At 40.3% G+C, this 15793-nt stretch overlaps 1 protein-coding gene across 1 annotated transcript in view; it reads right to left on the bottom strand.

Moving 5' to 3' along the window:
• The window catches only part of ofcc1 (orofacial cleft 1 candidate 1), a gene marked incomplete at both ends in the record, with an annotated part of 192902 nt that overhangs the window by 85269 nt on the left and 91840 nt on the right, over window positions 1-15793 (bottom strand). The window contains 7 exons of the mRNA XM_084341132.1: window positions 940-1026; window positions 2374-2471; window positions 2778-3002; window positions 5946-6029; window positions 6674-6778; window positions 10187-10366; window positions 10755-10821. Of these exons, the coding sequence (XP_084197258.1) occupies window positions 940-1026; window positions 2374-2471; window positions 2778-3002; window positions 5946-6029; window positions 6674-6778; window positions 10187-10366; window positions 10755-10821 (846 nt within the window). The remainder of the gene's footprint in view (window positions 1-939; window positions 1027-2373; window positions 2472-2777; window positions 3003-5945; window positions 6030-6673; window positions 6779-10186; window positions 10367-10754; window positions 10822-15793) is intronic.

Raw genomic sequence — 15793 nt, 5'->3', positions numbered from 1 at the left:
TAACTCATGTAACTCGATCACCTTCCATGACTTTTGGATTCAATACAAAACACATGCAAATAAAGTGTTTTTCTGTCAGGATACACACTTGTGTGTTTGTTTTTCTTATATGTGCATGGTAATCAGTCTTTATTTTGAAATCGTAATCCTGTTAATAATCCCCTTTGTTACTGAATGTATCAGTAATCTAATTACATTTTTTTTCCTGTAACTTTCACAGAAAACAGTTACCTTTTTTGGTATCCTGATTATATAATCCCATTACATGTATTCTGTTACGACCCAAGCCTGCCTATTTCTACTTTTTATATTATTTTGGTGCGAGTTGCCGAGTTTTGGAGATAATGGCCACAGAGATGTCTGCCTTCTCTCAAATATAATGGAAGTCGATGGCGCTCGGCTTGTGTTGAAGAATACATTTGAAAAACTCTTCACTGATGTCTCTTTTCCTGAGATCATGTTCCAGTTAGTCATAATAATCCACAGACTCTGTTGTGAGAAGTTTCATGTGAGAACTATTTTCTTTTTTACCGAACTGCATGCGCCAGCAAAAACACCGCGCAGATGGAAGTGTGTATCTACTCACCGACAAGGATGTAAACAAAAATGGCGTACTTCTCAGCTAAGCTCCAATGTTAGCAAGCTTTTTTTCTTTTTAGTAGAGTATGTAGAGTCTGTTGATTATCTTGAATAAAATGTATTCCATTAAATTTGAGGAAAGGCAGATATCTCTGTGGCTGATATCTACACTCAAACTCACACAATAGCCCAAAAAAAATAAGAAAATAAATCTAGATGGATAAATAGCACCTCAGGTATGAGAAACATCTTAATTCTGGTGTGAACTGTCCCTTTAAGCATGAGATTTTGGCCTGTAACTAGAAAAAGCAACACATCCTTCATACAGTGTATATACATGTACAGTGCATGTGCCTTTACCTTAACATCCCCAGTGAAGAAGGCCATTAGTCTCTCCTTTCTCTTTGCCCACTCACTCCTCTTCAGTGGTCCCTTCTGAGCCGCTTGCTGAAAATACGTGTAAACACACATGCACACTTTCTTTGGATGCAGCTTTATGAAACAGTGCAGTGCACCATAATGGCAGAATTAAGCACAAGGAGCAACTGTAATGCAATCTGCAGGCAATCGATACTGAGCCAGGCCCTAAAGACATGTAGCGTTTGATGAGTATTTCTGCCGGTTTTACATTCAGTCAGCACATTCACACTCCCCATTCAGACGCATTGACACTGCTAAGTGACAGCGTCTCGCCCTGTAGAGGCTTTGTACGGCAGAATAGAGAAAGAAGAAAAACACTATTATTTTTAAAATAGATGTGAAATCTCTGGTGGATAATGTGCTTTCAATGGGAGGTGGGTGTGGAAACAGTAGGAGAGCGCATACATATTATGGCAGAATAAGATAACACCGATCCCAATACTGATACAGTACACAGCAGACGCAACTGATTATCCAGTAGGGGAGGATGAGTCAACTGTTGCTGTGGCTTCCAAGTGATATTGAGACATTGTTGAACCATTTTTTCCCAATTACGTTGACTTTCTATTCATATAATTTGATACTCCTACTCCCTTTTCAAGCGAGATTATAACTAAAAATACAGTGGATAGAAGTTCTGCATTCTGTTTACATATGCGTTAATTTCTGGGTTTCTACATTTGCCAACACAATGGAAACCCCGTGTATCCTCTCCCATTTCTTTTCTGACTGATGGAATACAAACGCTTGTTTTGAAAGGAGCTTCAAATCTCGACGCTAGCTGACAATATCCCTACTCTCGAGTCGGAAAATAAAAAAGTAGTCACGCTCCATTTTTTCCTGAAAAGACCGTAAGACGGGTAAAGAATCAGGGAAATTCAGCTTCTGTCAGAGAGAAATATGCATAATAATGCACAACAAAGTTCAAAGACAGAACAAAACAGTTTCCACAAATAAGGTAATTGTGTGAGGATATCACATGTAGCGTAGATTATATCGTCGAAATCCATCCGCACATTCTGAGCCGAGTGATCTAACCTTGAATGCATGTTCTACAAAAAAAAAAGCTATTTCGCATGAATGCATTCAGCTGAGATTCAAACCATCTGCGCCCAAAATCAAATGCAGAACTTTTTATAAAGGTAGCGGCGGGAAAAAGGGTTGGGGACAAAAAAGTGGGGCAAATATGGAAAGAAAGAGAAAAGAAAATTAGAAACACTCACACACATAGACAAAACAACAAATGAACGCACGCGCACATGCACGCGCCCTACGTCCATTAGCCCAAGCCACTGATACACAGCATAATGGACATGGCTGATGTGCTGGTGAATATGGGATGATGACACAGATATTCCTCTTTGTAGCGCTGACCTGCTGCAGTGAAAGGCTGCCAAGCGTGATCATGTCAGGCCGCACACGCTCCCTCAGCTGCTGGGCGTAGTGGGGGATCACCTCCTTAGCTGTCCTCACTGCAAGAAATGGTGAAGAAGTGTCAGATATCTTATTGTATTTATCAAAAGTGAAATGTTACCACAGCGTTATGCGTAATTCTTTGTGTGTGTCTCCTCAGATTTTTTAAAGAATTTAGCAAAAATGTGTACAAGTTCCTGGAATCATTCCTTGCTAGCTTTCATAATGGATTTTAGATCATGGATGTGCAAAGAAAAAGCATTTTAAACCATCATCCTCTACTTAGTGTAACAAAATAACATGCTACCTTAATGCCTCTAAACGTAAGAAATTAAATATGAAAACAAATAAAAGCATAGCATTACTTTTTACAGTGCTCTCTCTGCCCATTACCATCCTCCCTGCTTCGAGTCCAGCCTCTCCTCCCAGCCCAGCACCAGCCCCAGCCTGGGTTTTGGCAATGGTATGGGCCTGGGAGGGCCTGGAGCCCGAGGCATCACCACCACCGTGGAGCAGCAGTCGCCGCTGAAGCACCGGATCACCCGCCTTCACCTCCAACACCTCCTCATCCCTGGAGGCTAGCAGCGTACCTGGAGAGTTACGCATCAGTGGGCATGCACAGACGCACGCACGCACACACACACAAACCAGACACACACATACTGATGGATGCGCATACTTACCACATCCAGAAACAGACACACTGAGATGAGTTTGTGTGTGCAGACATGTATGCAGGTGGACAATGATGTGCTCTGAAAACAGTAACTCATCAAAGTATCATATTTACACCCAAGCAAATAGGATTTATTATTCCTTGAATCATGATCTTGGCAAATTCATAGTGAAGCAGAGTCTTAGTTAAAAACAGGCACATTAGCTTTCTTTCCTGCTTTGTTTTTTTTTTTGTGAATATGCTAAAATATCTCATAACATTTATCCAAAATCATGCAAAAATTAGACAAATTGCATGACTGGAATTAGATAATGAAATCAACCACAGGATATTTAACTTAAGAGCAGGTGTAGACAGGGTACATACGGTTGAGCTGAACTGTTTCTATGCAGTGAAGCAAAGGAAGATGTAGGAAGGGTTTTAACACGACTGTGACTTTAAGCCAATTAGTAAAAACAAATAGGAGAGTTCTGATGTTTTTACTCACCAACCTCCACAACAAATCGACAGAAAAGTTTTCTGTGAACTAGTTTTTATTTAGTAACCCAGAATTCAATACCGAAAGCCGAGAAGCATCATCACCAGCAGCTAACCTGCTAGCTGTGTGCCTTTTCAGTCTGGCTGCACCGCCTCATTGGTAGAAAGCGCGAGGTATTCTTTGAGCGTCTGCGTATTCAACGTGTGCAGTCCAATACGTGTAACAGCCAAAGCCGTTATCACTGCCTAATGCTTTTCACATAGAAGCTGATATCAATGCCTCACGCCTTACAGAGAACTAGAATGAATAGAAAGCCAGTTCTGCTCTTTCATCTCCGAGCCAAAGCAATAGAATCTATCGAGATAAAAAGGAGGAACTGAAGATCTTAGACAGACAGAGGGGATTTCTCCAGGATTTTTTTTTTTCTTGAAAAAAAATGTCTACAGCACTGGCCACTGTCCATTTCATTAATACTTTGTCTCTTTCTTGTGAAATATGTATGGTGCTTTGTAGCAGGCTGTAAAAGCCGAGACAAAAGCCTGAGAAGCAGTCACAAGATGTCAGGATCAGTACTGACATACACTGAGCCGGTTCTGCCGCTGCAAAGAAGACTTGCGGCCTACACCGGTGGGAGGCATCCATACAACAGCATAAGGTGATTGTCTTGAAGTCTATTGTAGCTCGGTGAAGTGCTTACTGGCAGTCGCCGCAGTTGGACTCCAACAGTACAGAAGTAGGAGCTCTCTCTTCCTCTCTCTCTTTCCTTCCCTGTCTCAGCCTATTGCATGGAGGGACTGTTAATCCAAGATCCTCTTTACTTTTCTGTGGGATTTCATGAACATTCCAGGACAATGGATGGGGCTGCTAATCTCGGTGGTACAGCTAAATCCGAGACAATGGCAAATAATACGAGCCGGCTAAATTCTACCGTGTTGAAGCGGGCCTAAACCCATCACTTGTGCGCTGGAATTACAAGGGAGATGTGCGTCATGTCAACAGGATCTGGTGCGACTGTCTTCACCCAGAACAATGCTAAGCTTAAACCACCTCAATGTTGCCTGGTTGGCTACATATTTAAATGAAACTGAGCTAATGAGAAAAGGCACGCCTACTGTGAGACAATGGCTGTGCTTAGAAAGCACTGACTAGTAGTTTGGGTCCGTTTCTAGTCTCATTCTTTGTTCTGTGTCAGTGCTGCTTTCAATGTTAGTGGAAAATGTAGCGTCGTATTTATGTCTGGGTTCTTTATGAGCTATTCCTGAAGATACTGCGCCTAAAGATGGTCGTACTCCATTGCATCATTAAAACACTGTGGCCACTGTTTCGAATGATAATTTGATTTCATAATGTTAAAACGTTTTTATAAATATGTCAGCCGGAAAATTAAAAGACACAATTGGTTCTAAAGTGTGAAATCTAACAGACAAGATCCAAACAACCTCAACCAGCAGTAACACCGGCCACCAGAAAAAGTGTTCATTCAAATCAGATACATTTTTTTAGCATATTTACACACATGATCTGTGCAGGAAAATACAATCAGGATATGTCAGCTGAATCCTGATTACGAGGTATTAAGTGAACATTATACTGTATGTCCCAAAATTGACCTTCTAATGAGTCTGAATTAAAGTAATTTAATGTGAAAGTGAAGTAATTTACTTACTTACTTAAAAAGTTGAAAGTATTATTTTCATTATTGATTGTTTCCACGATTAATCCATTCATCGTTTAGTCTATAAGATGTCAAAAAATGTGAAAAATGCCCAAAGTGACGTCCTCAAATTGCTTAATTGGTGCGACCAACAGACCTAAACCCAAAAACTGCATTTACTATTATAAATAACAAAAAATCCTTGCATTCAAGTATTTGGAACCAGCTAAAGTTTGTTATTTTTGCTTGAAAAATGATTTAAAGGTGCACTATGAAGTTTTGGGGATTATATTTTAACCAGAAGATAAAAAATGAGATTCATTGACTGATCTTTTATGCCTAAACAAACTAAATAAACAAACACTCTTCATTTTCATGACTGAATAAACTGAATAAACAAACTGACGTTAAAGGACAACACAGTTTCATACTGTTTTACTTTGTTTATATTTGGCGGACCCTGCCACCTTTCTAGTTGACAGTGTTCTGGGGACCTTATTTTCCTCTGAGAACAGCTTGTTTATTCATTTATGGAAAAAAAGAGTGTTTGAATTTCATCTCCAAAACTACATAGTGCCCCTTTAAATGATCAATCAATTATCATCAAAAGAAATTTTGTTGACTACTGGATTAATCAATTCAGCGTTGCAGCTCTAATTTTGATTTTGGCCAACCAGCTGCTTCCAAAATACCATCATACTGGCACACAATACTGGGATACATACCAGGTATATTTATGAAGGTATCGTCCTCATCCAGCAACGCAGCCATTCTCTGATACAGCCTGTTTTCATCAGCATTCAATATTGCTACAAGTCAAAACAATTATAAAATGAGTACACCCTCAAAGGTGCTGGAAAATTACATGCATTTGTGTGCATCAAAATTACTTTCTACTTATCAGACGAGTCAATCTAAACCACATCTTAACATGCAAACCGAGGATATTAGCCGTGGCTGGAGAGGGGTGAAAATCAAGTGTCTGCAGAGGGGTAATGAAATAGGAGCATTAACATGCCTGTTAGCCGGCCTGTCATCATCTGATGAGATTTGGTTTGGCGAATCCTTTGATATTACACGGCAGTGATATCCAAAAGATACAGGTGAAATGGCTTCTCCATTAATAGCCATGTTTCATTATAACATGCATATTACTTGGCTCCCAAGAGCTCGCTTTTAATAGGCCTACTTTAGGAGGGGGCTGCAAACTATTGATATGGCTCTGCGTGTGTCATCCAGCAGGGGAAGGAAAAAGCCGCGGTGAAATGAAAACTGACCAATGATTGGTGACCTTCGTCAATGACAGTGAGTTAGGAAGCCAATCTAGCGATGCCATCACTTGGTGTATTTACATAGACTGTCCTGCCGTCACAAATGGCGGCCTGCTAACAGTGATCTCTCTCACCTCACTTTAATGAACCGGGGAGAACTATTATGACAGAGAATGGCATACTTAATTCCAGCTCATCTTCAGTGCTGACCCCAGCCGTTCTGCGATGCCTTGGGTCTGTCTGCTCTGCCGACAAGGGGTCAAAGTAATTTTGGGCACGTTTATTTCCTGTGGAAAGTGTGAGAGGCGAGAGAATGAGAGAAAGGGGGGGGTGGGAGTTTGGCGGGGAAGGGGAAGAGGAAGGGAAGAGGGGAGTTGTACAGGTTCAGGTTAGTGGTTATTAGAAGCACATGAAGCGAAATGTTAATTTTGAAACCCACACTGTCGAAGGGCAGGGGCAGCGGCTGCCACCAGATAAGGCAGAGCCAAGATGAGACAGAGAGTACAGAGGCAGGGAGAGAGAAGTGGGAAGGAGACTGCTGGGTTTCTCAGTGCACCTCTCCACGGCCTGCGGTGCTCTGGGGCCTAATTAGCATGCCGCAAAAGGTCACGGCAGGCAATCTCTTAAATACGACTGCCATATGTTTGCCGTGTTCAAAAGGAACTAATGAGAAAGTCTACAAGCTCAAAAGTACCTGGAATTTCAAAGACAATACCTTCTAAATACTCCGAGGTCAGCGGCCCAGAGGACCGGGCAAGTTTGGAGGAGCAGATCCAAAGGAAAATAACCTGAGCCCATGTCTCATTGACTTCTTATTAGCAATCACTGACCTATGGGTATCAAGTCTGCTCCACAGAGTTTATGGGAATCCGATGGCTCCGGGGTCTTTCTATTAAGGGTACACCCCACCAAGCAGCTTTCTTAACCCCAAATCATTCTCATTACAGGCCTTGAATATTTCACTCCAATCTAAATTGCTTTACTTGTATTTCTCAGGTTGTGGGGCAAAAAAAAAATAAAATGCATGGTGCATTAAATCATGTTACATATTCCACACAAGGATCGCCTTTATAGACGTCTGAGGGTATCGACGCTTGGACGCATAAAAATGTGAGTAAGTGTGTTTGCATAGGAGCACCACTGGCTCACCCAAAAAAAAGCTCGCCGGGATTCTTCCGTGCTCACATGAAATATGTGTCCTCACTGGAAGTTAAAGAGTCAGACTGAAATACTTATTAAACGAGGAGCAGCCGTATGACTCCTCAACGGAGCCATAAATTGACTGTGAAATTCACATGTTAAATCCCTCTACATCGTTAACAGAGAGTTTGAACAATTTCTCTGCAAATAGCTCTGAGGTTATGAAACCCTTTTTTCAAACACAAATTTGCATAATGGGAGTAGCTTCGTGGATCGCCTTTTGAATCATATCTGTGATTTACCTAAATAGTCTGGCTGTCCTCCAGTTCATCTCTCTAATGAAAATTTTCGATTCTCTGTTCTTGCCTGCACAATATCAATAACTAGCACCGCTCACCAGCCAGCGAGTAAATGTTAACAGAGGACGAGAGATAATGGAAGATTTTTTGGTAAAGGCCGAATACAAGTGTCACAAACACAGAACAGGATCTGCTTTTGTGATTTTTCAATGAAGGCACACGAGTCACTGAACCGTTCTGCATATGTGCTGCTTATTTTGTGCTGTGGATTTATGGCTGTTTATCTTTTAATTCAGTCAGTGCAATTACCACAAAGGAAGAAAGTTTTAAACCCATAAAACACATGGCATGTGATACACGTAATGCCCTTCAAGACTTTTCCATTTCCATACTTTTTCAAGACATTTCCCCGCGTTCTAAAATCAAGAAGCCACCATATAGGTTAACTTCATTTTGTATGCTTTAAGGGTTTGGCATGTGGCCTAATTTACATTTCCAATTAACAGAACAAAAAAGGAAAGGGAAAAAAAACTGCAACTTAACTCATCGCTCATCATCAGGACGCCAATATATGTTAAAAAAGGTGTCTATATGGGTGCACAGAGAGATGGTGGATAGAGGAACTTTTTTGAGAGCTGGGGGTAGTTTTGTTTTCCTCATTTGATAAAAACGAGTGGTGGAACATAACAATGGAGAGATGATTGTAGTGTGTGAACCAAAGAGACATCATGATAAGGATATGAAGATTGTGATTGAAGACCGAGGTCTACACCAGTTATTGTTCTGCAAGTAGCCATGTTTTGAATTAAGTCTTTTTTAACCTTATTCAAGCATTTACGTGCCAGATTTTTTTCCCCCTCTCATCTCATGTGCTGACCCTTTTCTTCAAGAGCACCTGCATTTTACTTGGGTTCGATATTCAGTGTATGGTATAAAGACAGTCCTTTTTCACCAGACATTATTATTGACTACTATATTTTTTAATAAGAATACAGCAGTGAAAGTTAGCTAAACATCTCTGGGGTTTTTAATCATCTACTATCAACAAACAATACAATCTAAAACAACACAATACTGTGTTTGAACAACATTTTATGAACTTCTATTATTTATTTTTTGGGCTTAGTCATGTTATGAGTCTCATTCCCAATTCATTGGGAAACCCAAAACATCATGACGAGTTGAGAATGCGACTCAAAAATCAACCCAAAATCGACTTTACCATTTATTTTTACGATAAATGGTTAAGTCAACTCAAGATCCTATTGTCCAATATACTTACTCAGTGAAATATGTCCCTTCAAAATGAGGAAACCTCATGCTATCAGTCTCAGATGTGATTAAAAGAGAGGGACTCTCACTGTCAGCTGTATCTGCACTTTGACCTTAACCTATACAGAGAACAGCATCCATGTTTTCGTTGCTCTCAACACCATAATAAAAGTGAAAACAGAAACAAAAAAACTGGTTTGCTAAAGCGAGTTTCAGATCATTATCTTCAGCCAATAAAAAGGTTTTATTAACTACTAGCTTACATTCAGCGTTAGTCTCTCATATTATATACGTTTACATTCTGACTTTCGCAACATGACAGAAAATGCTTTTTGTCCGTATGCTGTCCATTCCCACACACCACAGTAAAGCTTAATCCTACCTCCTGTGCATAAAACATCATGACAATAATTGATAATAATTACTGGCCATGCACAGCAAAAGCAAAATAAACCACATTAAATCAAGAATCTAACATGTGACTCATCCCTGAGAAAACTGGCACGCTCGCAACCTTGAACGCATCCTAATTTACCATCCCATTCCTCAAGAGTTCTCCCTGACATACTGAATTATAAGGGGGCATATTCGTATGCCTGATTGGCCTTAAGCCGTGTTTCGGGGGCGTTGTGAGTACACCACACAGACAGCGGATCGGCTTGGTAGCGTAGTAGCGTATGTAAATGCACTCTCCTATGACTCCAGCCCACCACAAGGCATGTAGCCGAGAGTGGGAGTCAAGGCTGATTGTGTCGAGGGTACTTCTAGATAGAGATAGAACACCCACTACTGTAGCGTTCTCCAGCGGAGGAAGAAGTTATACGAGGGTTGCTTGTTAGGACACGCTCGCTTTGGAATGCAGGGACCAAGGGCCCCCCGAATAGGAGAGAGAGGGAGAGAAAGAAAGAGGGAGTGAGAGAAAGGTTAGATCAGGAACACATCTACTGTCAACAAATTTGAGGCTAATGAAGAATGAAGCTTCACCTCTTTCTTTGGCAGGGGCTTGCAGCTCCATTTTTTTTTGGTGAGCTGCAAGGGTGCTATCTGGCCTGTCACCTCGAATTTCTCTCCCCAGCCAAACTGGAGGAACGGAAAGCTCGGTGCTTCCTCCTCCATCGAAGGCTGGGTTTTCTATTCCTACCAGAGCGGCTCTCTCCTCTCTCCCTGACAGAATAAGTAAAAACATAAATAAAAAATACAAACACTGACATGAATGGGCATTACAACCATTAGGTCAAAGTGACTCGTGTAAAAAAAAAAAAAAAGCAAAGCATGTTTAATAACAACAATTCTTTTTTTTATTGGTGATTTGTCTGGACCAAAATGTTCAAGCGCATCCTCCTCGAATGACACTAAAACACAATTAGGTTAAAATTAAATCAGAATCTTGCAAAGGAGGAGAAAAAAAAAGAGAAGAAGAAGAAATGATTAAAATAATTACAAATTGCGCCCTGACAAGCAAGAGCAAAATTTAGCCCAAAGCCATTTGTCTGTAATTAGTTAATTAATCCTTACACAAATTATGAGCAATAACTCATCAAGCAGGACTCACCCATCAGAAATTCAGCCGACTTGGATTTCTTCTGCTTAGGTTGCTGCAGAGCCTTCTGCTGTAACTTCTGGAGGGAAATTGTTAAATGAATAAATTAGCTGCAGAATGAAGATCATCATTTATGATCCGCAACTAACGCAGTATTTTAAATATGGGACGACACTAAAATGTCATTTAATTTACATCGCCGCTAAAGGGGTCAAGCACTAATTGAACAACAGGAGTGGAAAAGAATTTAATCATAAATAGATAAGAAAAGTTGACATGAATGTGTAATGAAGGTCACATTAAAATACTTCCTCCTTGTTTTAGAAAAATGAATGGGCAACAACACTCTCCTGGAAAATTATGCATTTTTACACGGGCTGCAGGAGAGTACACAGACTCGGTGTGCAAATGAGTATGGAAATCCAGGCACACTTCTCATTACTTCCATTCACATGAACTCAACCTAAAAAATCTTGAAAGGAGAGAGAAAAATAGTCTTTAAATAACACAGTGCCAGGTCCCTTATAATATGGAGGATTTTCAGTGTGGTAATTTTAATGCAGGATTCATGTGTAAAGAAATGACACATACATAGAGAGATAGTGATAAAAATGCTGTCTATCTATCTATCTATCTATGGATCTATAGTGTTGTAGGTGGTCTACATGGCATGGCATGGAATGGAAAGAAAAAAGCAGGAATGTATGAAAGCAAGTATGGTTTCCTTTGAAATCAAGAGGACGTGGAACAAACTCTGCAGTCCCACATTTCTCTCATTTCTGCGGACAAGCAGAACAATAAGAAAGCCGAGGTAAACGGCAGAAGTAGTTGTTTTCGTTATGGATATGTTTACATAAGAATGCACCATATAAAAGAGCTCCGTTGCTCAAAGCGTATGGAGCTTTTTAAGCATCATTTTATGCAGATTTCAATGATGAACTGTGCTCATGCCCATGAACAGCATGTATTTGTATACAATATTTAATTTCAAAGGCAAAATCAAGGGGCAGAATGAGTGGGGGGGCTTATTTCAACTCTAAATGACAGAGCAATTAAAATAGAGAAGGACTACTTCCAGACCAATCTGGTAAGAGGAGTTTTTGTAAATCTGTTTTTACATTCAACAAGCCCTACAGCAAGACATTCATTTATACCACTGAGATTAATGCTTATCTAATTGTAACTTATTTAAAAACCATTTTCTTTTCGACTGGGTACCAATCAGTTTTTCTGAGTTTTTCGCACACTGCGGAACATGAGGCAGGCAAAAATTCGGCATCAGCTGTGATTGTCTGCCTGTGTTTTATTGTGTCTTCTTTTCGGGGTTTGCACACCTTTCTGCCAGACAAATAGTGTTTGGGTGCACATGCAAATTGAGCGGCTCCCTGAAACAATTACGGGGAAATTAATCAGGTAATTTTACTAATAAAAAAATTGCACACCATCACCATTTGCAGTTGGATTACAGCGGGCCAGTTTCACATTATTGTGTTGTAAACTAAAGCAGCCGTTTAAATAAGCCGCACGACATTTGCATTCATTATATGGTATTAAAATTTTGATTGTTATTGGAACCTCACAGCCAATTCTGAGAACCTTAATGAATAAATTGAAAGTAATATAACTCTACAGTAAGTTCAATTCTTTCACTTGATGTTGTGACACCGCTGTTCGGTTATTTAACAACATATTCTGTGAAAGTTACTGTTGGAATTGATGTGTTTTCTTGCTAAAGTAATTAATCGTCGTATTAGAATAATGATGGAGGATAAAGCTCTTTATTTTGCAAATTATTGTTTTTGCCCTCAGGGCTAAAGGCACTTTGGAGAGATGAGCGGAAATCAAAGGAGAAATCACATTATGTTTTATCTCCACTCAAACGCATTTTGTTTATCACCCTAATTACTGCACGGAATAATCTAGAATATCATCAATATAAGAGCCATCATAAAATTTCAAGATAACTTGAGATTTTCTTTTCTTTAAAAGTTTTTTATGGCCATTTTATTCTTTTTCCTTATGCAATTTTCATACCAGTGCTCCTCTGGGCACCCGTTTTGTTTCTACCAGTGCCAATGTTTCTCACTATGCAAAGTAAATTAGCTCCATGTCCTGCAAATGTCAATAAGTCATCTGATTACTATGAATGTATTCTTGCCTTAAGTTCAGTTACAGCGAAGAAAAAAACAAGCCTAGTAAACACACAAGGGAAAGTACACAGAAGGAGTACAGTACATACACCCCAGGCCTACAGCTTTGGGTCATTGTCACTAAAAATCTAATCCACACAGCGCCATGTGAGCCGCTCTGTCTAGAGAGCTAAGAAAAATGCCTGGTTCTCATCTCGCTCCCTAGACCCCACTGACATTGACAGCATGCTCCTTGTAATACAAGGACTGTTGTTTAATGTGCCATAACCGGATGGAACATGCAGATGTTGCATTTCTGAAACGATAAACAACAATTCAATCCCGAGGAGGAAAAAAAAGTATCATGGAGGTTCGTGAAATAAAGTGGGTTCTTAGATGTAGGAATGGCTGTTCAATAAGAGCAGTGATAGCAGCTGTGTAAGCTGGCCTCATAATCTGCCTTGTCACATTGCACGAAGATATGTTAAATTTGTGGTGCTGCATCAAAATCATGTGCCAAGAAATTTGGGTGGTATTACAGCATACATATACAGCAGCACAAAGAAATAGCCCCTGAGTTCATTCTCTTGTCATCTGAAGGCATCCGTACATGCCCCCTGAAACCGTCAAATCATTTCCTCATTTCGCTGTGCAGCACACAAAACGCTTACTTCGCAGTCACCATGAGAAAAAAATCATTTATAACCGGTGACAAAAAAAAAAAACATCCGTGACTTCTTTTTTTCTCTCTTTCTTTCTTTTTTTAAAATGTGATTGTTGTCAAAAGGAATTGAGCACAACAATGCCTTGTTCAGTTCTTGTTGCATTCAAAGGCATAGCTAGAAGGGCTTGGGGAAGACCGCTCGCTGCTAGGGGCTGGTGGGCACAGACCAGCTAGAAAGTGAATTTTGCATACTGTACGGATCATCGCCCAGTTCAGCCCAGTCACATTGAATCTGCCATCAACCAATTGTGCTTCATGAAACCGTCAACCCTCATTTACGTCTGCCTGTTTTCTTCCCCACGCAGCTGTAAACAAGGCCCCAGCTTTGAGCTGTCTTCCTCTGTCCCTGCGTGTGCGCGCTGCTTGCCAGGGGAGCGTAGACAGCACAACCTCGGCTTCACAGAGCTACTTAAAGCTACCATTTCCAGACAAGCACCCTGTGCGCTTGGCATGGGAGTCAAGGACAAGAGTGTTTTCTGGAAATGACAAGAGATCCCTGCAAATGTTTCGTCTCTTTCTTGAGTTTGAATTTGTGCTTAAAAATCCGTAATATTAGGTTTGCTCCCAGGCTATTCTGCCAGTGCGGTCCATTGAGTGAGTAAAATCATCTTGTCTTAATGTCAATATATGTGTGAATGTATGTCATAATGGGCTGTGACAAAAATATAAAAGGTATATTAAAGATTAAAATGCCTTACTAAATCAATAAAAACACCAAATTAAATGTGTTTTTATGTTTATAAAGTCTCTTTTTATCTCACAGCAGAATAAAAATGGCCATATCAACAACATGTCATAAATATATGATGCATGTAAAATCTACACACCATCTGTATTTAAATTACCAAAGATAGCATTCTGTTTCAAAGCCACTTCTACCCTTAATTTATAGAGCAGCCTTATATGTGCACGGTAATTGTGACCCACCAAACACTTCCTTATTAAACAACAACCGCGTCAGTTGGTGTAGACAGAAAACATAATTAGTATTCAAGCTTAATTAATCTACGCTGGCCCCCTTTAAGTGAATTAGTCAATTATTTATGCATGTGTGCTCCTTTGATGCTAACAGATTATGTATGTTACTGGAAAAAAACCTTGAAAAATGACTTTGAAAACTTTGCAGCAAAAAATGTCACTGCACGCTGCTGCACTGACTTAGAAATGTCAGCGAGGAGCATGAATAGTGACTGATTGTGAGGAAAATAAACCTTCCTATCGTAAACTGCCAAACTTCTACAAATTCTCATTAATGCCAAATCAGCGTGCCAGATCTTCCAGTGCCAGTCAAGGAAAACATTGCGATTCATTGTCCGAAATCCAGAGCAAAAGGCAAAATAAATCACCCAAATATGTACTTTTTGTGCGCCCTAATCCGTGGAATGGAAATCTAACACAGGTCGGATCAAGGTCTTTCCTAGGATCATGGGAACTGCTTGGGATTTTCAAGAGCCTTTTTGTTATAACCCTTGAGAACCAGGCACTGGCCTCTGCACCCCTCAATCCCCCATTGAGAACCCAGAGGCAGCGCAGAGGAATGCTAAATGTCAATGGTCAGGCTGCACCAGCACCTTCAGAGAGAGGGAGAGAGATGGAGGTACGAGGCCTGACCTCCTTGTGCTCGGCTACGCCGAGGCCAAAAGTGAAACTGTACTCACACTGCTGCTAAAGGTGTCCATCTCCACAAACTGCAAAAGATCATCACTGGCTGACCCTGATCTCTGAGCAACGACGAGGCCTGCAAAGCAGAATGTGTGAAAATGCGGTGAGAAACGTGTCAAAACAAATAAGATGGATCTAAAGTCAGAGCGCTCGCAGGAATCCGAAGCACACGTGAGGGGAATCAGTTATTGACTCAAAACTTTAAATTTGCCTTATAATTTGAAGTTTGTTGATGCTATTAGAGCTCTTTTAATAGCTTACTCTGCAGCACCAAATCCTTCATTCCACGCAGCGTAACACTATCCCCCTCCTGCTTGTGTGTTTAAAACTGTTATCTCTGCAATGCATCTCAGAGAATAAAGCACTATAAACACCATTTATTATCACAGATAACAAATTATTTTGCCCTGATTATTCAAATAGTTTATTCATTTACATCTGATACAATATCATTTGGTATTTTTATCGTCCTCTCCTATGGTAATTCACATGGCTTGCACAAGTTTCTGCTGAAATAGCAAAACAAACCCCAGGCA

This window comes from Pagrus pagrus (assembly GCF_965226575.1).
Source record: "Pagrus pagrus genome assembly, chromosome: 20".
Taxonomy (NCBI): domain Eukaryota; kingdom Metazoa; phylum Chordata; class Actinopteri; order Spariformes; family Sparidae; genus Pagrus; species Pagrus pagrus.
Note: the sequence above shows the minus strand (reverse complement) of the source record. Positions and strands in the feature narration are given on the sequence as shown.